Source organism: Sapajus apella, unplaced genomic scaffold, assembly GCF_009761245.1.
Source record: "Sapajus apella isolate SASKATOON/1434 unplaced genomic scaffold, GSC_monkey_1.0 scaffold15, whole genome shotgun sequence".
Lineage (NCBI taxonomy): Eukaryota > Metazoa > Chordata > Mammalia > Primates > Cebidae > Sapajus > Sapajus apella.
In genome coordinates this window covers 13,539,979-13,563,701 of record NW_022436955.1, presented here as the reverse complement: position 1 = coordinate 13,563,701, position 23,723 = coordinate 13,539,979, and the positions used below count along the sequence as shown (strand labels likewise).

At 52.2% G+C, this 23,723-nt stretch overlaps 1 protein-coding gene across 5 annotated transcripts in view; it reads right to left on the bottom strand.

Moving 5' to 3' along the window:
• Positions 1-1,054: 1,054 nt before the first annotated feature.
• Positions 1,055-23,723, bottom strand: part of WWP2 (WW domain containing E3 ubiquitin protein ligase 2) — a 172,642-nt gene continuing 149,973 nt past the window's right edge. For 2 of the 5 annotated variants that reach the window (XM_032284332.1, XM_032284335.1), the window contains 14 exons: positions 17,741-17,795; positions 13,588-13,669; positions 12,872-13,000; positions 11,567-11,642; positions 11,217-11,288; positions 10,898-10,986; positions 8,666-8,825; positions 6,793-6,926; positions 6,316-6,456; positions 5,530-5,650; positions 4,976-5,080; positions 3,411-3,507; positions 3,126-3,198; positions 1,055-2,873 (listed from right to left, as the gene is read on the bottom strand). In XM_032284332.1, coding sequence (XP_032140223.1) covers positions 2,774-2,873; positions 3,126-3,198; positions 3,411-3,507; positions 4,976-5,080; positions 5,530-5,650; positions 6,316-6,456; positions 6,793-6,926; positions 8,666-8,825; positions 10,898-10,986; positions 11,217-11,288; positions 11,567-11,642; positions 12,872-13,000; positions 13,588-13,669; positions 17,741-17,795 — 1,434 coding nt within the window. In that variant the 3' untranslated portion in view covers positions 1,055-2,773. Of the gene's footprint in view, positions 2,932-3,125; positions 3,199-3,410; positions 3,508-4,975; positions 5,081-5,529; positions 5,651-6,315; positions 6,457-6,792; positions 6,927-8,665; positions 8,826-10,897; positions 10,987-11,216; positions 11,289-11,566; positions 11,643-12,871; positions 13,001-13,587; positions 13,670-13,745; positions 13,765-17,740; positions 17,796-23,723 lie in introns of those variants that run through there. The other 3 variants (XM_032284334.1, XM_032284333.1, XM_032284336.1) reach the window with 3 other exon arrangements.

Sequence of the window (23,723 nt, the reverse complement as noted above, 5' to 3'; positions counted from 1 at the left end):
AGCTCCGCAGCCACCAGCAAACTGTGGGACAAGACTGCCACCCCCCTTTAGGAAGGAGATGAGCATATTACAGAACTGCAGTAACACAGAATATCACACAGTGGCTAAAGAATTAAGCAGTATCTACATCAACGAACATGGGAAGGGGTCCAATAACATCTCATTTAATGAAAAAAGTGAGTTGCACAACATGTACAATATTCCATTTTTGGTGTATTTAAAAATCGTATGTGTAAATGATTTGCCCATGCACATAGAAGAGTCCGGAAAGACCATCACCAACTGAGAACTGTAGGTCCCTCTGGGGACAAGGGTTGGGGGAATTATTTCTCCTTGAGCATGCCTTACTTGAATTTATCATGAACCATCTGGACCTTTTCCAATAGTTTTGTCAAAGCACAGTTGTTCCCTGTTGCCTGAAAATAACGTTTTGGAGCTGGAGGCAGTGAGGAACCCAGGAGGGAGCCCGCTCTGAACACCTCTGCTCCCCTGAGCACTGGAGGCACAGTCGGGGCCCTGCCTGGTCCACAACAAAGTCACTTCCGTGTCAAATGCATCAAGACCCATCAGCATGGTGACATGTCAAAAGCAAAAGAAGTAGGTAGCATCAAGCCCTTACGTGACCCTGAGGTCAAGATCACAGAGTCCCTCCACCATCATGGGACGTGTGAAACCTGAGTATTTCTTGGACGAATGACTGCCCAGAACACTCTCCCTGCAAGTCAGTTTCGGAAGCCTGCCCACCCTGCAGCTGTTCCCGTTCTGCACCCCATGGCAACTGCCTGGAGACACCCAGGCCCAGCACCGAGAGGCTGAGGGTGCCGAAAGGGTGCGGTGAGGTGGCCAACCAAGGGCTGAAGCTGGTGACCCCTGGGCCAGGACTCAGTTTTCCAGCCCAGAGGTGGGGGGATGCCTCCGTCCAGGACACACATGCTTCTCAAAACCAGAGAGGTTAGGGAATTTCCACCTCTGTCCACGCCTGGAGGGTCTGTGGGGCCCAGAGGCCTCTTGACTGGAGGACAGTGGGTTTGTAAACATCCACGCCAACACCACCCACAGCTGCTGATTTGTTTATTGCACAAGAAACTGGCAATACTGAGGCAGGCGGTGGGCATTACAAAACAACCCATGGCTAGCAAAGGGCATTCGGTAGACACTTCAGTTATACACACGTACGTACGCACACGCACGAACACACATGAACGCCCTTGAGCCCGATGCTTCCAAACCTCGCCTGGCAGCTTGCACCCTGACCCACCCGATGGAGTGGCCTCCGTGGTGGCATGCCACAGGGAAGTACAGCAAATGACTGAAAGGGACAGAAGAGGCTGCACTTCAGCAAGCTGAGCCACTCAAATCAGCACACAAGACAGAGGCAGACACGGGCTGCGCCTCCCAGGCTGGGGGAAGGCCAAGAATCTGTGCGCGTGAGACTGTGCTTGGAAGGCATCCAGGACCCGTCCAAGGGGCTGCCTGGGGTCCTAGAATGCTGGGGGCCCGGGCTGTGGGGTCTGCCATGATGACTGCCCCAACATCCCAGTGGGGCACAGTCACCTTGAAGATTTCAATATGACCTATGAAGATTCCAATTATGGCAGAGTCCCCATGTTGGAGGCTGGCGGGAAATGCAGAAATCAGATCGGGCTATGCAGCAGCTCAGGGCCTTTCTGCTGGTTTTCATGTCCTGTGCGCTGATAAAGCCTCGCACCTACGCAGAATGAACACTTTCTGCTGGCTGGGCTGCACTCCATTCTGAATAGGGGACGAACAGGCCCACGTGGAGCTCTGGGGGCTGGCAAGGGAGCTCCACAGCCAGACCCCGTGTCCCAACACGGGGGGCTGCCCAGGGGACCCTATCTAGCAAAAGGATTTCTTCTCTATCGAAGGCGGCAAGGCTGGGAGTGGCGCTTGGGACCCCAACCCCTCCCACTCTGCCAGTCTCAGGGGCGAGGTCCCCGTGAGGCTGCGCTGGAACCGCCATGCGGGTTCCTGTGAGGAGCGGCTGTTTGGGGAACTCTTGGACCCCTGGGGTGCCAGCTCCTGGACAGAAAGTGACAGCAGCAAAAGAAACAAAAAGCAACCCTACAACACAAACGCTTCAAGTTTATAAATGGACAAAGAAAGTCTGGGAGAGTTTGCTGTTTCTGTCCCACGGATACCCAGGCAGTTTAGACAAACCTTCATTTGCTGAGAGTGAATGAACTGGCCAGCATGCGTCCTGCAACTCAGCCTCCACAGCTGGTGCCTGCTAGGGAGGGAGGCGGAGACAGCCTTGCCCCAGGATCCTCTCCCTTGGACCCTTACTTCATCTCAATCATCACAGAGGGTCAATTACAGGCAGAACCTCCTTTGCTGGCAAAGACCCCTGGCTCTCTCATTGCAGAACAGCCGCCCCCAATGGCCAGTCTCCTCGCCAAACTAGCCCATGAGGTCTCGGACCTCTGCCACAGCCCCTTCCCTTCCATACTCACACACACCCAGGGTGGGGCCCAGGGGAGAGGGGGGAGTTTCGTAAAGAGGGTCAGCCCTCTGGAACTTTGCAAGGGTGGGGCAAAGGCAACTAGGGGGCTTTATTCCAGACTGCCCTCCGTGGGTGGGGGAACCGAAGGGCCTCCTAGGATCAGGCTCTTCTGCCAGAGGCGAGATGACGGTGTGGTCCCACACAGGGCCACATCCACGGGGGTCTCCTGAGGGCTGCGGGGCCAGTGGCCTCTCAGGCAGGGAGGACTCAGGACTACATGTGCGTTGGGGGACGTGGGAGGGGCAGCCTTGGTTACTCCTGTCCAAAGCCCTCAGTCTCCTCAATGGCATACAGCAGTTTCTCTCTCAGCTGTTCATAGCTCTTGTAGGGTGGGAGATCCAGACGGTTGAAGCTAAAGAGAGGAGGGAAGCGGGACAGTCAGCCCCAGGAGGCCAGAAGCTCCCGGACTACCGGAACAGAGGTGTTCCATATGTAAAATGTGGTACATCAGATGCCCATCACAGTCCCATCTCCCCAACCCAGTACCCCAGGACCATGCAAACACTGCCAGACTTGAGGCTATACGGCTGCTACACCCACTGGGCTGCCCCAGGAGCTCAAAGTCTGAGGCTCTCTGACCTCCCAGTAATACCAGAAGGCTCACCAGGTGTGGCTTCTGGGCAGCCAGGTTTCCTTGCCAACCTTGTCAATGCAAAACTTCTGTGGTCCATTGCTACCTGTGATCCAAGGCAAAACACATCAGATGTCAACAGAGACGTCCCATTCCAAAGCAGGACCCTCCAGCTCCACACACAGACAGGCTCCAGGATGCAGAGGCCACAGCTCTTCCCCATCCCGCTGACCTGCTTCCAAGAAGACACCAGGTCTCCCCTCCCTCTGAGGTGTCCTCACTGCCAGCCAGGGCACCAGAGGGCAAGGGAACACATACCGATGAGTTCGGCAAATCCCCCGACGGGCAGGCGGCAGGTCCCGGTAACAAACTGCAGCAGCCGAATCCTCTTCTCGTTGTCCATCTCCTTCACCACCTGCAACTCCGCAAGTCAAGGCACAGTGAGGTGGCCCCCGCGCCCAGCACTTCACCCTAATGAGGAGCTCTCCAGGTCAGCAGGGCCCCTCTTTGGGGCTGAGAACACAAAGCCAGTTGGGCAGGGGGTGACAGCCTCCAACCTGAGAAACCCTGGAAGGGCTTTTGCTAAGAGGATGTGTCTGCAGAAGATTCCCACCAGTCCGTGAGACATCTCTAGGTCTCAGGGACACCTCGGGCCGGGTATTCTCTTCCCACCCAAGTTCTGCTTTTTAGGAATAGACTCAAGATGGGAGTGATTGCTTAATGGGTACAAGGCTGCTTTCTGGGGAGACGAAATGTTCTGGAATTAGTGGTGACAGGTGCACGACACTGTGAATGTACTGGAAGGCACTACTGTGTTGCACAGGCTGGAGTGCAGCGGCGCAATCTCAGTTCACTGCAGCCTCCACCTCCCAGGTTTAAGCGATTCTCATGCATCAGCCTACCGAGGACCTGGGATTATGGGTACCTGCCCCCATGCCCAGCTATTCTTTTTATATTTTTAGTAGAAATGAGGTTTTACTATGTTGGCCAAGCTGGTCTTAAAACTCCTGATCTCAAGTGATCCACCCACCTCAGCCTGGGTGGGAAGCCAAGGAATCCCAAGTGGAAAGCCACTGAATTGTGTATCTTTTTTTTTTTTCCAAAGTCACTTCCACATTTCGGGGTAATATGTATAGCATACCCCCTTCCTGGTACCAAATTTACTATATTATGAATTGTGTATCTTAAAAAACTTAAATGGGTTGGGCACAGTGGCTCACGCCTGTAATCCCAGCACTTTGGGAGGCTGAGATGGGAGGACAGCTTGAGCCCAGGAGTTCAGCACCAGGCTGGGCAACATAGCAAGACCCTGTCTCTATTGAAAAAAATATATAATAGTTAATTGTATGTTATACAAATTTCACCTCTACAAAAAGTTTGTATACATGCATATGCATACAGCCATATACTAAGAATATCTGTAATAGTTATGGTTTTTTGTATGCTATACTTCATAACAACAACAACAAAACCCATATATATTAAGGAATCAACACATTAATTTTACGTAGGATGACAGCTCTTTCTGTTTTCTGGAGCCAAACCCTGCCTTCCTGTCCCATCTGGCTGACAGGGGACCTCTCAGCCAGTGGCAGGTGCCGTCTGCCTGCAGGTCTGTCCCTGAACACCAGCTGGTCCAAGGCTGACAACCTCCCGTCACACACGCTGATCCACCACTGACAACCTCCTGTCACACACACTGGCCACCACTCCACTAGAACCAGCCGTTCATCCCAGGCTGGTGTATCGTCTCCTTTTGCAAGCTATGGGAGGTGAGGACTGGGTCAAAGCTGAAGGTCCTTGCGCATGAGGTCTCCTCAGGACCCATTTCCTTTGCCTGATGGCCCAAATGTCCCTGCCAAAGACTGGGCCCCAGGACCCACCTGCCAGAACCACTGGATCTGCTTGCTGTTCTTGGTGTAGTGCCGGTAGATGGTGTTCTTCTGCCAGTCGCTCATGTCTATCTCTTGCATGCCGCATAGCATCAGCTAGGGAGAGGAGGAGTCAGCACCCCTAGCAGTCCCTCCCTACCCATTACCACTCGCCAGTATGTGACACTGCCCCAAACATCTTCAACTAGCTATTTTTGGTGTCAGTGTTAATCATATGGGTAATGTAAGTCCCTTTTTCCTTTTCTTTTTTTTGAGATAGAGTCTCGCTCTGTCACCTGGCTGTAGTGCAGTGGCATGATCTCGGCTTGCTGCAACATCTGCCTCCCAGGTTCAAGTGATTCTCCTGCCTCAGCCTCCCAAAGTCCCTGCTTTCTTGAAACAAGTGTCTGGAAAAGGATGGGCACTGAAATCCCAAATCAAACCCATCTGCCCTGCCGAAGTGGGAGCTTTATTGGTGAGTGTCTGTGGGTACACAGTCAGCGTATCAGAGAGCAGGATCGCCCCAGAAGCAGGGGCTCAGGGTCCCAGCAACCTCAGACACTTACCTCCAGCTCTTTCTCGTCAAAGTAGCGCAGCCACTCCAGTGGGGCCACCTCATTGAAGCCATCTAGGAAGGCTTTGGTCTGCTCTTCCACGCCTCGGGTGAAACGCCAGTCAGTCAGCAGCCTGAGACCAAAGACCAGCCATGAGTGGGGCCTGAGACTCACGGCTCGGGGGCGGTTCCCAGCCAGGCTGTGTGGCCTGGACCTACACAGGACCACCGGATCAGCAGAACTGACTTCGCACACCCAGACTGAGCCTGCTGGAGGCCCCAGGGTACGGCCCTGAGGACCTCACAGTGACCTGCAGACACCTGAGTCTTTGAAACCATCCTCACCACCCACCTCCTCCTGCTCCTGCCCCCAGTACCCAGCACTGACTGAACCTCAGAGGTATGGAAGCATGGAGCCTAAAGCAAGAGGCCTGAGGAACAGGCACACGGGAGACAGTGGGTCTAGGCACGCAGGCCACGGAGATCCTTTCTGCCCGGAGAAAGATGCAGACAGCTCAGCTTGATGTGACTTCAAAGAAATTCTGCCCAGCAGGCTTGACATCTTCCACGTGGTGAAAAAGCACAGCTTGGAGCTGGTAACTAGGACCTCAGCTCTGGCTCCCCCAGCTCATGCCATCATGTGACTGGCCGCCAGCAGCCACCATCGAGGCAGATGCAAATGGCAGGGTCCTGGATCCACAGTGACCCATGGGCCACAGGGTGGAGGCCCATCTTTCTCTGCAACCCGCTAGGTCTCCCGCCACCCCTGGAGCAGAGTTTCCCAGCACCTGAGACTCACATGATGTACTCTTCCTTGTTCTCTTCCGTAACCCGGATGCTCTCGCCGCCCTCCTTCAGCTCGTGGGTTGTCACCTTGCCCAGGATTTCCATGTCCTGGATGAAGTACAGCTCCAGGCCACACTCTTCCAGGTTGTTCTCTCTGGGGGCACAGGAGACCAAGCAGGGAGATGTCTATCGTGGCGGGGTCTTTTCTGGGTCCCACTTTGTTGCCCGTGGGACACCAAGGGTTCACAGGTGGCCTAGAATCTGGAAGAGTGACAAGGGACAGCTCCCTGACTCAAGGAGAGGATTCTAGAACTGTCCACAGAGGACCCAGAGGGCATTTCTCTCCACAAACTCTTATAAAAGCTGCATGAGAGTTCAGGGGCCACTCTGGCAGAAAAAAATCCAGGCCATTAGCACCTACTCCCTGCCCAGAGACGTCCCTCCTATCAGTGCAGTGGGGTGAGGGAGGGGGCGAGGGCAGGGAGCTCACTTGATCCAGACAATGGAGTTGTAGAACTCGGGGTCGATGGACTCCAGGTCTTTCAGGGTTGGTCTCTTGTTGAGCATCCGCTTGTAGAAAGGGAGGGTGAAGCCCGTGTCAATGAACTTTCCATGGTACAGCGCCTGGGAAGGAAGAGGCACAGCACAGAGCTTTGGCTTCCCTGGGCACCACCAGACCGGCTCTTAGATGCTCCACATCAAACCCCACTACAGCCACCCGCCTTCCTTCCCTGACAGAATCGCAGCAGCAGCTGCCTCAGTGGCACAGCGGGAGGGCCTGGGGAGTAAACGACACCTTTGTCCTGACTTGTATCTGCAGATGGCCCCCACCGTGCCCTGCAGAGCTCAGGGACTGGGCGGAGCCAGCCGGCGCGGGTACCCATGTCCGGGCCCTTAGCTGCCCCGTGCACTGGCCGGCTGGCCCCAGGCTAGCAAAGATCTGCCCCGCGCTCACAGTAAAGGCTTGCTCCAAACAGCTCCAGGTGGCAGCAGCCCTGACTCACTGGCGCTCAGGGCGGGTGGCAATGACAGCCAAAAATAATGCAGACACCGCTGACGGCGAGAGCTGGCGGCCAATGGTGAGTAATAGTCTAGGGTTTTACCGGTCTGTCCTGTTGGCTGCTGGGCCAGGCGGGTCTCTGAACCTGGGAAGAATGTGCCCACTTCCACAGCCCAGCACCTTGGCCAAGAACTCCTAGACGATGGGAAGGGCCATATTTAGTCACAGGCTCCTGGAGAGCTTGGGTCCTTGTAACAGGGGAGCCAGGCGGGACGCTCAGGAAGGCAGGGGAAGAGTCAAAGGAAAGTGAGAATTGAAACATCTCAAGCTACGAATGTAGCTCCCGAGCTGTGGCTCCCATGGGCCCCACTTTTCAATCCAGGTTCTCACACTCCCAAGACCCTCAACAGAGGGCATGTGGCAGGACCTCCCTTTCCATATTCACACCATGTCCCTCTTTCCAGTTAAACAAGATGCGATGCTGTGACGCCCCTCCCCAGAAGTGGCCCACATTTCAACAGATGTCCCTACACCCTGCACCAGCCGGTCTGCCAGGGTTTCGTTCTAAGCTAGCATTGATTCCAAATGCCCTTCCAGAAGTCTTAGTGTCTCCGTGGGACATTCTCAAATGCCGAGACAGTGTCACCTCCCAGAGACAGGCAGCAGGTGGGCAGTTATGGTTTCACTCAGCCCTGTCATCCCAAGGCCGTCAACAGAGCACACATTTAATGTTCAGTCAAGTCTGTGGTCCCAAGACCCTGGCTTCCTCTCGACAAGTCCTATACAAACAACATGGAAACTTCACTACCTATATGGCAGCCACTGAGAAAGCTCTGGTTTCTCCAGAGCTCTCTCTAGCTTTTTGCATTCTATTTTTAGAGACAGAGTCTCACTATGTTGCCCAGGCTGGAGTGCAGTGGCTATTCACAGGCGCGATCCCACCACTGATCAGCACGGGAGTTGTGACCTGCTCCATTTCTGACCTAGGCCGGTTCAACACTCCTTAGGCAACCTGGTGGTCCCCAGCTCCCAGCAGGTCACCATATTGATGCCGAACTTAGTGTGGACACCCGATCGGCATAGCGCACTACATCCCAGAACTCCTGGGCTCAAGCCATCCTCCAGCCTCAGCCTCCCGAGTAGCTGGGACTACAGGCACGCGCCACTGCGCCTGGAGCTTTCTGCATTTTTAGGTTACGAGTTCTGTGGGGGTGAAGGGTGGGGATCAGAGAGGGCACGCCAGTCCACAGGAGCTGCTATTCATGCCACGTTGCCTCCTGGTGAACAGGCCCAGGGCCTCCTCCAATGCTGCCCCTTCCTGGGGGTCTCAGAGTTAGAGCAGATTCCCCTGGGGCCCCCTTACCATGGCGATGAATCTGCCGATAAAGCGGAAGTACGTGAGGTGGTCCGGGTTGATGGAGGAGGCGGGGTTGATCTGCAGGCAGTAATTATTCTTCCCGGCATATTCAAATAAACAATACATAGGGTTGAGCACCTCGTGAGACAGGAGGAAAAACCACTCTCTGTGAGGGAAGAGAAAGAGAAGACAACAATAACGGGTCCCTTCGTGCACATCTGCACAGGAGCTGTGACTCTCCGCCACTGTGTCTCAGGTAGTCTGGGGACATGTGTCCCAGGGAGTCCAGCCCGTGACAAGTGCCTGGACTAACCTATATGAACAGCTGATCAGTGAACAGGGCAGGCTGAGACCTATGGTGAACCAGGGTGGCAAGTGCATTTGAGGATGAGGTTCAGGAAAACATGTGCCTGTCGGCTCCCAGGTGATGTGTTCCAAGACTTTACATCACAACATCCAGAGTGTCTAATGGTAAAGTGGGTCCTTGTACCCTGGGTCACCATGCTCAGCTGCATAGGCTGTGCACTGCACAAGGACACGATGCATGTTTATTACAATAATCTTTCTGCAAAGGTTCTGTTTGAATAGCAACAACCCGGTTTCCATTCTACCTGGATGGGCAACATAACATAAATACACAGCACCACATTCCCAATCCCGATCCATGAAAATGTCATCCGTACTGTCTTCCGATTAGAAGCCTCACTCCCACCAGCCATGCCACAGCATCTCACTTCTCTTGCACTTTGCCCTCCCTTCACCTCCAGACCCCCCACACCACACCCGTGCCCACACTTCCACGCATTCATCTGAACCAACACCCACGCCCTGGGTGTGAGCCTCAAGCATGAATTCAGAGTCGTTTCGGGCTTGAGCTAAACCAGCCAGGGGACATCCCAAGGGGGCCAGTCCCCGGCCGCTGGGCTGTTTGTGGCTGGGCAGACGAGGAGTCCTTCGACGCAGAGGGTGCCCCGGTATCCTGTCCGTGGTTCTACCCTGTGGTAGAACAGCATGACGTAACCTACCATAGGGTAAAACCACTGGCAGGACACAGAGAGAGACACACACAGGGCGCGGCCACACCAGAAGCCCACCAAGCAGAGCCTGGAGAGGAGGTCACCACGGAAAAAAGGAACAATCCATCCACAGGGCCAGCGCAGAAGGCAACGCCACCACTGAGCAGAGGACCAGGAGTAAGTTAACCCGACACCAAGAGAGAAGACATGGCCACACAGGGAGAGGTTGTGAGCGGAGAAGTCACCGCAGGCCAAGGTGCTCCCTCTGCCGAGGCCCTTCTGCCCTGTTGTCCAAGGCAGCACTTCCCAGAGGGCTGTTAACTTTTGCGGGTGGACCAGGGTGAAGGCAAGACAATACTTTGGACTTTTTTTGTTTTTTCCCAAGGCAGAGTCTCGCTCTGTCCCCCAGGCTGGAGTGCAATGGCATGGTCTCGGCTCACTGCAACTTCCACCTCCCAGGTTCAAGCGATTCTCCTGCCTCAGCCTTCCGAGTAGCTGGGATTACAGGTATGTGCCACCATGCCCAGCTAATTTTTGTATTTTTAGTAGAGACGGGGTTTCACCATGTTGGCCAGGCTGGTCCGGAACTCCTGACCTCGTGATCCGCTCACCCTGACCTCCCAAAGTGCTGGGATTACAGGCGTAAGCCATCACGCCCAGCTGCTGTGAACTCTTTTTAGGGTGACATAAGCTGTTCCAGTTTTACTGACCCTAGGCACATGCCATGCAGCAGAGCCCTGCTGAAGGCTCTGTGGATCATGACAGCTTATCCACACAGGGACGCCCGACTTCACCGGCCCTGGCTGCCTCAAGAGGAGGGGAGCAAGGTCAACTCTAATGGACGACCACACAGCCCCGGTATTCAACCACTGCCCAGATGCTGCTGGCCTGGTTCTTGAAGTACAGAAACATGGCACGCTGGTAGATAACAGGGCCACTGTACTGAGCTCTCACTCCTCCCAGGAGTCCTCTATCTTCTCATGATCCAGTAACTAAAGGCTTAACGCCCAGACCAACGGGGGAATCCCAGACCCCTGCTCCAGGCCCATTGGGACTGGCCACATGGATTCACGGAGTTTGAGTGCCACACTGTGCCCACTCCTGAAGACGCAGGAGAGCTTTGGGAGGGAATGTAGGCAGGGGGCAGGCAGCTTTCCAGCCATGGACACCGTAGCCTAGGGAAGCGGGGCACAGGGCAGCCTTCTGGGGCGCTCGAGCTCACCTGGCGATGCCCCCATAGTCCAGGCCCTCCTCGCCACGCATGATGATGTAGAGCCGGCGGCGCAGGTCATAGGGTTTCATGTTCATGATCTGGGAAGACAGAACATGGGGCCGGCCTGCCACTCTCCCTTCCATGGCAGGCAGGGGTGGGAGGGACAGGGAACTCTAAGGCCTACTCTCCAGCAGACACAGTCACCAAGACCCGTGCCCTGGAAAGTCTACAGTGTGGGTTTAATGGGCCATGCGATAGGAGACAGGGTGCTGGGAGGAGGGCGTCGGCCTGCCCTTGAGGGTGTCAGGCACCATGACCATTCTCTAACCTGTTGGAAGGAATCTTCGAAAAGCGTCTGCCTGGAAACACTGATCTTCACGTGGCTGGGTAGGGCATTTGACTGAAAAGAAAAGAAAAACTTCAAATGGAGCCTCAAGTGATCATATCTGTTCTCTTGTCTGTATGAACAGGCATCCCCCAGCCTTCTGAAGCAGGAGGGGAGAGCGTGTCCCTTAGGAATGAAAACTGGCTTCCTAGAGACAGCCAGCTCGGAGTTAGGCAGCTGTCTTGCCCCCACCTAAGACACAAATGTTCCAATACCTGCAGCTGTGCCAGGAACTCAGACTGAAACAACTCAATAACCCCAACTGCCACAGGAGCCCCAGTCCCAGAACTCACATGGCAGAGGAAACGGAACTGGTGATACTTCCACCGAAAACTTCGGTCATAAGCACCAGGGGAACCTTGCTTCGTCCTGGGAAGAGCAAAGGTGTTCAGAGGTTCATGCGATTTCTCAGAAAATGAACAACTTGTCTTGGTCAGCCCTAAGGAAAGCTGGTGCTATGTTAATTTAAAGATGAGTAATGTAAGGTGAGGAAGTGACTGTCATTAAGATCCTTGAAGAATAAATAAAGCTAGAAATAAAGCCAGACCTCTTGCTTTTAGAGAAACAACACTGTTGTTACTCTGTATAAACAGGATAGTCCCTTCCTCCCCATCCCATCTTATTTGTTTGTTTATTTATTTATTTATTTATTTATTTCCTAGAGACAGCGTCTTGCTCGGTTATCCAGGCTGCAGTACAGCGGTGTGATCATGGCTCACTGCAGGCTCAAATTCCTGATCTTAAGCGATCCTCTCCCTCAGCCTTCCAAGTAGCTAGGACTACAGGAGTGCTACCATACTGAGCCAATTTTAATTTTATTATTATTTCTTAATTTTTTTGGAGACCGAGTCTCACTCTGTCACCAGGCGGGACTGCAGTGGCATGATCTAGGCTCACTGCAGCCTCTACTTCCTGGGTTCAAGCGATTCTCCTGCCTCAGCCTCCTGTGTAGCTGGGACTACAGGCATGTGCCACCACACCCAGCTAATTTTTGTATTTTGAGTAGAGACAGGTTTCACCATGTTGGCCAAGACTGTCTGAATTTCTTGACCTCGTAATCTGCCTACCCTGGCCTCCCAAAGTGTTGGGATTACAGGCGTGAGCCACTGTGCCCGGCCAATTTATTATTATTTTTTAGAAATAGGGTCTCACTCTGTCACCTGAGCTGCAGTGCAGTGGTGCCATCGTAGCTCACTGCCGCCTCAAATTCCTGAGCTTGAGACCCTCCTGCCTCAGCCTCCCAGGTATCTGGGACTACAGGCGTGCACCACCATATCCAGCTAATTTTTAAATTTTTTTGCAGAGATGGGGTCTGGCCATCTTGCTCAGCCTGGTTAATCCTTTTTATTCTTGTAAAGGCAGGAATGTTGTCCAGGCTGGTCTCAAACTCCCGGGATCAAGCTATCCTCCCATCCCCTTTAACAGGACATCAACATTGGCCACTAGAGGGCAGTAAGGGCAACAGAACACACCACAGGGGCCACCCGAAGTGGGCCTCCCGGAGCCGGAGCCGGAGCCGGAGCCGGAGCCGGAGCCAGAGCAAGGATAGCCCAGGGGTGTGTTCCTGGACGCTGCTGCTACCTGCACAAAGTCCTTACCCCGACTCAAACCCTGGGCGAGGGTCCTTAAAGGTGGTGGTGCGGGTATTGTGGTCCACAAAGTATCGCACCCCCTCGCTGGTGTATTTCATCTCCCATCCTGGGGGCAGAGCTGGTTCCTGGATCATCCTGGAAACATGGGAAGAAAGGGGTAAAGGGCTGGCCCCACCTTCTGGGCCTTGGTGGTTGGAGGCTGGGTCCTCAAAGTGTGGCTTTGTCTCTGCAGAGCCCATGAGGGGCCTTGAGGACATGTATGACCCAAGTTGTGAGGACAGTTCTGCAGCACAGAGAGGTCATTTATTATCCCATGGCCAAAAACCCAGCCCTGCAGGGACAGCATGGGACTGAATGGTCACCAGCAATCCTGAAATACCTCGTGTCCCAGCCCCACTTCACTTGGGGTGTTGGGAGACCAGGGTACCATCAACCATTTTGCAATCCAATTATCAGCAGCCTGCACAATCCGTACAGAGACCAGCAACACCTGCCAGCCGGCCGCCCTCCATCCACCAGGAAGGTCTATTTAAGAAACCACTTTTAAGCTCTCATCAGGCCAACAGCGTATCTGTACCGTGACAGTCTCAAGACACTTGTGTGTGGCTACAGGTCCCTGACATCAGCCCTCTGGGACAATGCAGTCCAAAGCTACCTACCCAATGCTGGAGCTGCACAGAGACCCAGCCCAGCCCAGCCCCACTCCCAGCCCATGTCCTCACCCCTGGGTCCGGGGGTCCTCCCACTGGGTCGTGCGAGTGTTATGGTTCACGTAATACACCCGTCCATTGTCCTGTCTCTTCTCTGCCACATGAGAAGAAAGAGAGAACCATCAGATTCAAAGACCGCGAGCCGCTATCCTTTCCCTGTGGCTCCCAACCCCTGGGTGCTGGGTCTGAGTTTCTCTCCCTGTTGCCAGCCTGTTAGAGAAGTTGAACCAGCCAAAGCCGGGCTCCCTCACACTTGTCACTGGGAAAAGGACACAGAGGGTCCCTCCTTGTTGGGGGATGGAGGAGGGTGACACATTTCCAAGTCGAGATGAAGGACTTCTTTGGTTGGTTGGTTTGCTGGAGGGAGGGGGTGGTGTGGCGCCCCAGAGGGAGCAGCACAGCTCAAACCAGAGGCATAATTGCTTCCAGCTGTGTGCAGCACAGAAGCTGGGCAGTCCCCACCAAGCCAGGCCCCCCACCCAAGTCCCTCATGGCAGGTCCCTGGTCCTGGGACCCTCTGCACTGCATGCGGCTGACCTGGGCACCTCTGTCCCACAGGGCATGGTCCTTATGAGGTGGCTGCATTTCCCTCACACCTCTCTGATCAGTGTTCTGCACCCTGCAGCCCTGTAGCCTCCAAGTTCTCTCTCTTCTCCCGCTTACAGGCTAAGTCTTGTTCTAAAACTCTCATGTCCCAGCACACCTCTTTCTTGCTCATGAGCAAGTAAATAATACCTGGGGCTGTGGACACTTACACTGCACAGCCTGTTCTTAGATATGTATCTTTTTTTTTTTTTTTTTTTAAGAGACGGTTTCACCATGTTGGCCAGGCTGTTCTCGAATTCCTGACCTCAAGTGATCCACCTGCCTCAGCCTCCCAAAATGTTAGGATTACAGGCGCAAGCCACTGCGCCCAGCCTTTCTTTTTTATATAAAGACAGGGTCTCTTGATGTTGTCCTGGCTGGTCTTGAACTCCCAGCCTCAGGTGATCCTCCCGCCTCAGCCTCCCAAAGTACTGAGATTATAGGTAATAAGCCAGCATGCCTGGCCTGCTCATCCTGTTCTTATACCTAAGTCTGTGCTTTGAGATAGGGGAGTGTTCGTGGAGTGGGGCTGGGGCACAAATATACTTTTCCTCTGCTCTGAACAATCTCTTGCCTACTGATACACTGATGAGGGCTCTGGGGTCCCCAAGGTGGGAGTCTGGGCTCCAGGGACAGACCTAACCCTAGGTGGTGATCCTGGACCTTAAGAGGGATTGAAAGGCATAAACTCCCAACTCCAGGTAGACGGGAGCGGGGAACAGGGGGCAAAGCTCTTGGCCCCAAACAGGTGACCTTTCCCAGGAAGTTCCTGAGCCTTCAAATCTGTTTCTCTCCTGAAAATAAATGATGCTAATGGCTCTCCTTTTACAATGACAGGACAACATTAAAGAAATGAAAATCATCAGTTCCAGAACCTAAAGGGAAGCCGAAAGCTGAAAAAGGAGCAGAACAGGGAAGAGCACCATCCCCCTCCCCACGCCCTACCAAGACTTGGGGTACAGTGCTCCCAACACCAGCCCACAGTCTCAGTATCCCTCCAACTCGCTGCCTTACCTAGTATTTATGACTCGACTGAAATTTTACAAACAGACGTTATTTGTCAATCACATCTCAGTAAAGCTGGGAAAAACAAATAAATAAAATAAAAATAAAGACAGGCTGGGTACAGTGTCTCACACCTGTCATCCCAGCACTTTGAGAGGCTGAGGCAGGAGGATCGCTTGCGCCCAGGAGTTGGAGACCAGCCTGGGCAACGTGGTGAGACTTCACCTCTATTTTATAAACAAAAAATAAATTTTAAAAAGACAAAAGGAAAGAAAGAACAGGAGGTGCCCAGAACTGTTACGGAGCTACCACCACCTCAGAACACACAGAAAGAAGGGTTCCCAACGGGTTTCCAGGGGATGGGGCTGCTCCCAGCCCAGAAGCCACTGCTTTGAACTAGATCCTTCAAGTACGCCCTGTTAAGGGTCAAAACCAAGGCTAACCACAGCGGGCCTGAGGCCTGTGTCGTCATTGCTGGCACTGCTGCTGGATGGAGGCCTCCCAAGGCCAGCTGACCACCTCCCCGCATTCAGTTTCAGTCGGGGGCCTGGAAAATACCTTAAAGGAGCACCTGGCTCGACCTCATTATAGGAGCAAATGGACTCAAACGTATTCAACCACAGGGTCAGGGTCAGGGCTGCTGAGGGCAGATGCAGATCTAAACCCAAGGTGTCCTGAGTCCCAGAGCAGAGTCTGGGGAAGATGTGGGGTCTCTTCTGGGATAGTAGAGAGGGACATCAGCAGGCTCGGACAGCAAGCTGCCGATCAGTGCCATTCTCACTTGGTCTGGCTGTTCTTTCTGTTCATTCTCAGCAAGCCCTGGAGAGGTAGCTCCTGCCACAGCCCTGGGGCAGCCAACACAGGTCTCCAAGGATCTATGATTCGGAAGGTGCCCTGGCCTTTAGCCAGAATGTTCTTCCTCTTAATTTTGGACTATGACAGTTTTGTGGGTTTTATTCTGATTGCTCATTAACCACACTGACTCTGACCACGGCTCCTGTGTTCCTATCTCAAGTATTTCCACACTCAGCAATTGACAGCTGTTCAAGTCTCCATCAGCCATGCTTACCTGGTGACCATCACTCAGCAGAACTGGTATGAAAACTCGCTTGGCTGGGCTAACCACCTACCTCTACAGAGCCTAAAACACACTCCAGGTCCCTGCTTCTAGGCCACTGGCTACCAAACACCATTACAGATTCTTGTCTAATCTGACGTACTTTCCCCTGCCTACTGATGAGGCGGGGTCTTCAGAGTTTTACCCTCTCACGTTGGACTTGCTGCCAATCTCTGAGATACCAGTGACCTTTATTTGGCTCAAGGAGCCATGTGGGGCAGCTATGTGCATAAGGGATTCCCCAGATGAAAGGTAACAAATGTGTGGAAGCTTCATTAAATGATAATTCCCACCAGAAGGACCAGAAGGTCCTTCTTGCACTCTGGACTGCAGTGCCCTTTCACTAACTGGTACTCTGTAGGTACAAGGCGGTTGACACAACCTCTTAATTGACTACCCAAGAGCGGAAGAGCCTGCACCGAGAAGATCCAGCTCCAAAGCTGCACGTTTCCAGGCAGCAGATGCTCATCCTATCACTGTCCACTTCCCAGGATGCACCCTGCCATCCGTGCTGTCAAGCGCACCCCCTCCCAGCTTCGTACCAACTGTGAACACCACCAAACCAACATTGACCATCTTCTGCTGGTCTAGCCAATAAATTAAACTCAACACATGCTGGTTCCCACAGAAACTGCCTTCTTCCACTCCCAGTAACTCTTACAAGATCAAATGAAATGCTGCCCCGCTCTCTCTATAAAATGCGCTGAGCTTCATCATCTCCAATGACCCTTTTTGCATGGGTACTCCTTCCTAGAATAGCCGTGAAGCCTAATCTCTCCTAACTCATGGATGCCCATCCCTTAATTCATTGTCACCAAATCACATCAAGGGCTTGGGAGAGGTAAGAGGCAGCTCCCAAGGGCGAGATGAAATCTACATGGCGTTATTAACTAGCAGTGATGTGTTTCCAGAGTCACTACCTGGCATTCAACTCGTATCTGCTTCCCTCTGGCCTCTTTCACAGCTATGTCAGAACTTAAAAGGTGGCTTCTATTAGTCAAAATTAGACCGAAGTCCTCCAACATCTCAGCTGCAAAGGAAGATTTGTTAAGGTGGATCGTTCCAACCATATGGTCACAGACCTGAAACAAATCCATTTCGGAGTTAGACAGTGTCAAAATAGCTTAGTGGTAGCATGGACTCAGGAGTAGACACCTTGAAACTAGAGCCCAAAACACAACAGTCCCCCAGCTGCTCGGGGACGTCTTTCTCAGGGTCACGCTCCTCTAGCGATCGTGGGTGGACGCTACAGTGCTTCAGTGGAGCTCGGTTCCTTTCCCTGCCTCCCAGCTCCATCACCTGTAATTGCTCTGGCAGGGCATGCCCAGAGAGTGTGCTGGAGAGGGAAGAGATGGAAAACAGACGGACAGGAACGGGGAAGGAAGGCACGCGGGAGGAGAGGGCAGAGCACTGTGGCTGACGGAAGGCCAAGGGCCGGGAAGAGAACTCAGTACTTACCCCAGCCAGGCGGGAGGGGGCCCAGGGGATCATGGTCAGTCGAAGCACTCGAAGACTAAACACAAGAGACACAGCAGAACACAGAGGTTACAAAAAGCCACGGGTGAAAAAATCTATCAATCGATAAAAAATAAAAAAACCAACGACTGGCTTCCACATTTGAGCGCTTTGCAGGGAATGCAGTGGCACTTTAGGTGGCATCTGTGCCTCTCAAAAGTCTTTGTTTTTTGTTTTGTTTTTTTTTTTTACGGAAAAACCAAAAAAGAACCCTGCACATGGAGAGCCCAAGTGAGTTTTGAAAAAGGAAGAGTGCCGGGGAGGAGGAGGTGCGTCAGGGAAGGTGTGCCAGGGTGGCGGCGGCCGGGAGTGGCCGGGCAGGGCAGGAAGGCCCGGGAAGCAGGCTCGGCCCAGGGCCTCTGCTCAGCTCTGGCTCGAGGCGGCCAAGGCGACTGAAATCACCACCACCTCCAACTTTCTCCAAGAACCACACACGGGAGGGGAAAAAATATCGCAGGCCTTTCCAATGAAATCATTCCCACAAGCCCTGCCCACGCCCAGAGCTTCCTGGCTGGGGCCCGGCCCTCCTCCCTCCACCTCGGCGTCCCCCGCCACCTCCCTCCTGGGTGTGCAGCGTCCACCCAGACTGAGGGCACATTCATGCCCCGAGCCCTCACCTCCCCCAGGAAATGTTTTCCTTCCTTTCACAAAGCACCTTTATTCCTCCCCTGCCTGAACCTGAAGTTGCCCAGTGTTCTGTGTTTGTCTGGAGGTGGGGGGCTGGAGGCCGGGCAGCAAGACAGAAGGGGAGGCCGGGGAAAGAAAGGGGAACCGGCTCCAGGACTTCAGGGTCACTGTTTACATTAGAATCCCCCCTCCCCCTGCGCCCCCTCCAGCTGAATTCTGCCTCGAGGTCCCTGGGGATGGGCTGCAGTGGACCAGGCATTCTCATATCCTGCAAGGAAGGGGGGTGCTGTCAAAAAGTTCTGGTCGTTAAATAAAACAAGTATTGTTCCGCTCTTTCTTCCTTTCTTTTTTTTTTCTGAAGCATTTTTATTTTACTTACTAAAATGTAATCGTTATAGGAGGGGATCAAGTTCTAAATGCGGACTTCAGGCTGCTGGGCTGGCCCCATCTGGGGTGCCGGAGCCACACACGGGCAGGAGGATGAATGGGGCTCAGTCTCAGCTTGAGAAAACATTGGTGGAACTCAACTGCCAGCAAGCCCCTTCCACAGCCCTCCCTCCACCCCCAGCTGAAAGGACAGAGAAACTTTCTTTCCAAGGTGGCAACACAGGCCCCTCTTCCAAGCAAGTCCCAACAAAGACGTTTAAGTCTTGAAACCATAGGCTCCTTGATAGGACAGAAGACCCTTTCAGGGCAGGCCCTCTTGCCCACACAGAATGCAAGCGCATGGAGGTGGGGGGATGCTCACCTTGATTCAGGGCCCCTTATCATCCATCTCGAGCTATGCCTAACAATCTCCATTGCAAGTCGTATTTACTGGAAAAAATCTCCCAAATTCACACAAGTCATGTGGGTGTGTGTCTGTGTGCTGGGAGGTTGGGGGAGACAGGGTACAGCATCTCATAAAATCCAAGTTCCTCCAACTCCGTTTTGTGGTTAATACATTTAAAACATTCGGCGACAGAAGCAAAGGAACAAACTCGAAACTACACGTATTGCACATCATGGAGCCAAAGGCAGTTGGTAAGTAGTGAGCTACAGCAATGACCTTGTAAAAGGGAATGACTATAGAAAAGGTTGTTTTAAGAAATTAAAAGAGGACTCATTTGGTGTAAAACTGTTTGCTGCTTCAGGACTTGTTTCAGAGTGAGCAGGTAATCAGTAAAGTGTTCACAGCTCTCATGGGAAATCAGCTATTGGCTGGTCCCATCCCGACTTCCATGGAAGCACGGTCATCTTTTGCTTAACGCTACAAATCAACAGACCGACTACTGACAGCCTCCCTGACTAGCATTGAACTAAGAACAGAAAATACTGATTAGCCTTTTCCTTATTCTTTGCTTTAAAAAAAAAAAAATCTCAACCTTCACGCAATGTTGGCTCTCTTTCATTAAAGTGTTTTTAAAAAAATTTCCTTGGTATTATCGGATTCTTATTCAATCAGAATGCCGCCGCTGCCCACACACACACAACCCTGTAAGAAGCGAAGAGAAGAGGAGGCAGATAGGAAAGGTAAGATGGGGAGAGATACCAGAGACTGATAAACACAAACAACATGTATTAGGTTGGTGCAAACGTAATTGTGGTTTTTACCATTAAGAGTCATGGCGGCTGGGTGCGGTGGCTCAGGCCTGTAATCCCAGCATTTTGGGACCCTGAGGCAGGTGAATCACTTGAGGTCAAGAGTTCAAGACCAGTCTGGCCAACATGGGGAAACCCCATCTCTACTGAAAATACAAAAATTAGCCAGGCATGGTGGCAAGCACTTGTAATCCAGCTACTTGGGAGGCTGAGGCAGGAGAATTGCTTGAACCCGGGAGGCGAGGCTGCAGTGAGCTGAGATCGTGCCACTATGTTCTAACCTGGGTGACAGAGTGAGACTGTCCCCCCCCCCCCAAAAAAAAAAGAGTCATTGCACCAACCTAGTAAAATCAGAAGCAGTGGGAGCTGGTCCTCACAACAATTTTACTTCTTATTGTTAAATAGAAGCACTTGACTATTTTGGATACTTCTTCCCTAAGGTACACAGTACAACTTGAAAAATAAAAAAAGCCAGAACGAAGGAGGAGAACAAGGAGAAATGAAAAATAAAAACCATGCATTGCTGGGCGCGGTGGGTCATGCCTTTAATCCAGCACTTTGAGAAACCGAGGCGGGTGGATCACCAGAGGTCAGGAGTTCGAGACCAGCCTGGCCAACATGGTGAAACCCCCATCTCTACTAAAAATACAAAAATTAGTTGGAGGTGTTGGCACTCGTCTGTAATTCCAGCTACTTGGGAGGCTGACGGAGGAGAATCTCGTGAACCCAGGGGTGGAAGATGCAGTGAGCCTAGATAGTGCCATTGTACTCCAGCCTGGGCAACAAGAGTGAAACTCCGTCTCAAAACAAAACAAAACAAAACAAAAAACAACTATGCATCATGGTCAGAAAACCAAAAGCCAAAAACCCCACATCTCCAATGAGCCAACCAACTGACCGTTCTCTTCTACCACATTCCCCTAAAATGAGAGATGTCAAGGTCTTACGGGGAGCACAGCAGAAAAGGATGTAGATGGGGGAAAGTAGGACTCTGCAGCCAGATGGGAGATCCTGGGTGTTCTCTATCACTAGGAACAGAAAAGAGCACTGTGGAATCCTCTTCCTGGGTAACGGCCCCTGGTTTGGGATGTGGGGGGCAGGCCAAGAGCCAGAAAGCTCACGAGAGTTCAAGTCCCTTGGGAACTAAGCACAAAGTTCCAGTAATATTTTAAGATACAAACTCAGAAATAAAGAATGTCTAGTAAATACAGCCGAGGGCAAGAAAGGTTCTGGGAAGGGCATAAAGGGTGCAGTGCGGAAGGCGGGCATGTGGGTTTTTTTAAGGATGCACCAGACAGATGCAGAATAAAACCCAGGTGCTTGAGAATTCAGTGCAAGGGGCTCCCTGCAGAGTAAGAAACAAGTTGTCTGTTTCTAGATGATGCAATTTGGAGTCCACACCCTAAGAGCCACAAAAAACAATCTATTTTTCTTTTTTCCTTTTTTTTTGAGATGGAGTCTCACTCTGTTGCCTTGGCTGGAGTGCAGTGGCATGATCTCAGCTCACCGCAACCTCTGCCTCCCAGGTTCAAGCTATTCTCCTGCCTTAGCCTCCCGAGTAGCTGGGACTATAGGTACCTGCCACCATGCCCAGCTAGCTTTTGTAATTTTAGTAGAGATGGGGTTTCACCATGTTGGCCAGGCTGGTCTCGAACTCCCAACCTCAAGTGATCCACCCACCTCAGCCTCCAAAATGCTGGGATTACAGGTGTGAGCCACCACACCCGGTCGAAATAATGTTTCTATCCTGCAGGCAGAGATGCCCCAGAAATTGCTGGTCATGTGATGGTCCCGTCACAACAGCACAGTGTGCAAGGCTGTGGCGGGCATCTTCAGTGGGTCCCAGCAGGAACACGACACAAGAGGGCAAAAGGAAACTGCAAGGGTGAAACAAGCAAACAAAAAGATACATGATGATCACAGGCAACGTTACATACTAGGGAGCTGGGAAAGGGAAACATGGCAGAAAAACTAAGAACGATAATTTAGAGCAACTGGAAAAGGGGTGTGTTAAGTCCGACAGCAGGAAGGAATTACAGGAGACTGAAACCTGGGATTCCCTTGATTTCCATTTTGAACTGTATTTCAGGTTCTCTGCAGTGCAGCAAAGAAGAACAAGGTCTCAGTTAAAGCCCAGCAAGAGGAGGAGGCGAGGCCACTCGTCGAGTACTGGATCTTAAGTCTTCCGAGTCAAACTCTGGGTCTAAGCCAAACCCCGAAATAACTATATGAAAGCAACCCTTCTTACTTGTAACCAGGACATGGCACCACAGCAAACAAGAGGAGAAAACCAATGCCAACGAGGGAGGAAAATCAACAGAGAGACATTGAAAGCAGACCAAAGAAAGATTCCTGCCACATTTTTCAATATGAGTCTTGTTTCATGGAGAAAAGGTAACCATCACCTCCATGCAGAACACTCCCACGTCTCCAGCAAGACAGAGAAAACCATTTTAGAATACTCAGAAAGAATGGTTTTTTAGTGTTTAATTTTTACTTCTAGGGAACACTCTAAGTCAAAGTTCTATCTCTATAAACCCAAAATAATGTTGCTAAGAGAGGCAGGCAAAAGGAATGAAGGCTCCAAAGAGACCAGGCAGATGTGAGCTCCAGAATCTGGGAACCTTCCCTTTCACATGCCGACATCTTGGTCAACCTACAGAACCTAGCTGGTGGCTGTTAAGGGGGGAAAAATTGCTTTATGCATTTTATTTTATTTACTTACTTTTTGAGACAGGCTCTTATTGTCATCTAGGCTGGAGTGCAGAGGCACAATCATAGGTCATTGCAGCCTCGAACCCCTGGGCTCAAGTGATCCTCCCACCCGCCAGCCTTTCGAGTTGCTAGGATTACAAGCATGCACCACAACACTTGGTTCAATTATTATTATTTTTTAATGAGAAAAGTTGGATAATCAGGTAGACGAAACCATGTGATACTCCTAAATATGGCCTTGTCTCTACGTCAAAGGACAGATAGGACAAAGAAGAAAGATGTCCCAGACCTTCCAGTTTTGCACTCACGACCACCCAAGAAAATGTCAGGCAAAGTCTTTGGGCCCCAGCTGAAAAGGAGAAATCTCTGAAATGTGGTGAAAGACCAGATTCCATCCAATTCTGAAACATGCCAGAAGTGGATGCCAGGCATGTGTGGCGGTATGGGTGGGAAGCCTGGTCCAAGAATGTCTTCAGTGTTGCACTGGGCTAGACAGCAGGGCCCTGGCTGTAAAGGGGTATGACCATCGACCCTGGAGGCAACTTACTAAGACAAACACCACACTCCCTGCTCACCTCTGCTAAGGAAACTGAGGTCCTCTGTGGTTTCCTTCCTGTATGATGACCAATCCATCCTCACAGACAGAACTAGCAAGGGACATGCTACAGTGACTTATGGCTGATGGTTAAAAGTCAGGGGTCCATGGGCTGGGTGCAGTGACTCACACCTGTATCTCAGCTCTTTGGGAGGCCATGGCAGGTGGATCACCTGAGGTCAGGAGTTCGAGACCAGCCTAGCCAATATGGTGAAACCCCATCTCTACTAAAAATACAAAACTCAGCCGGGTGGGGTAGCGGGTGCCTGTAATCCCAGCAGCTTGGGAGGCTGAGGCAGGAGAATGGCTTGAACCTGGGAGGCAGAGGTTGCAATGAGCCAAGACTGTGCCACTGCGCTACAGCCTGGTGAACAGAGCAAGATTCCATCTCAAAAAAAAAAGAAAAAA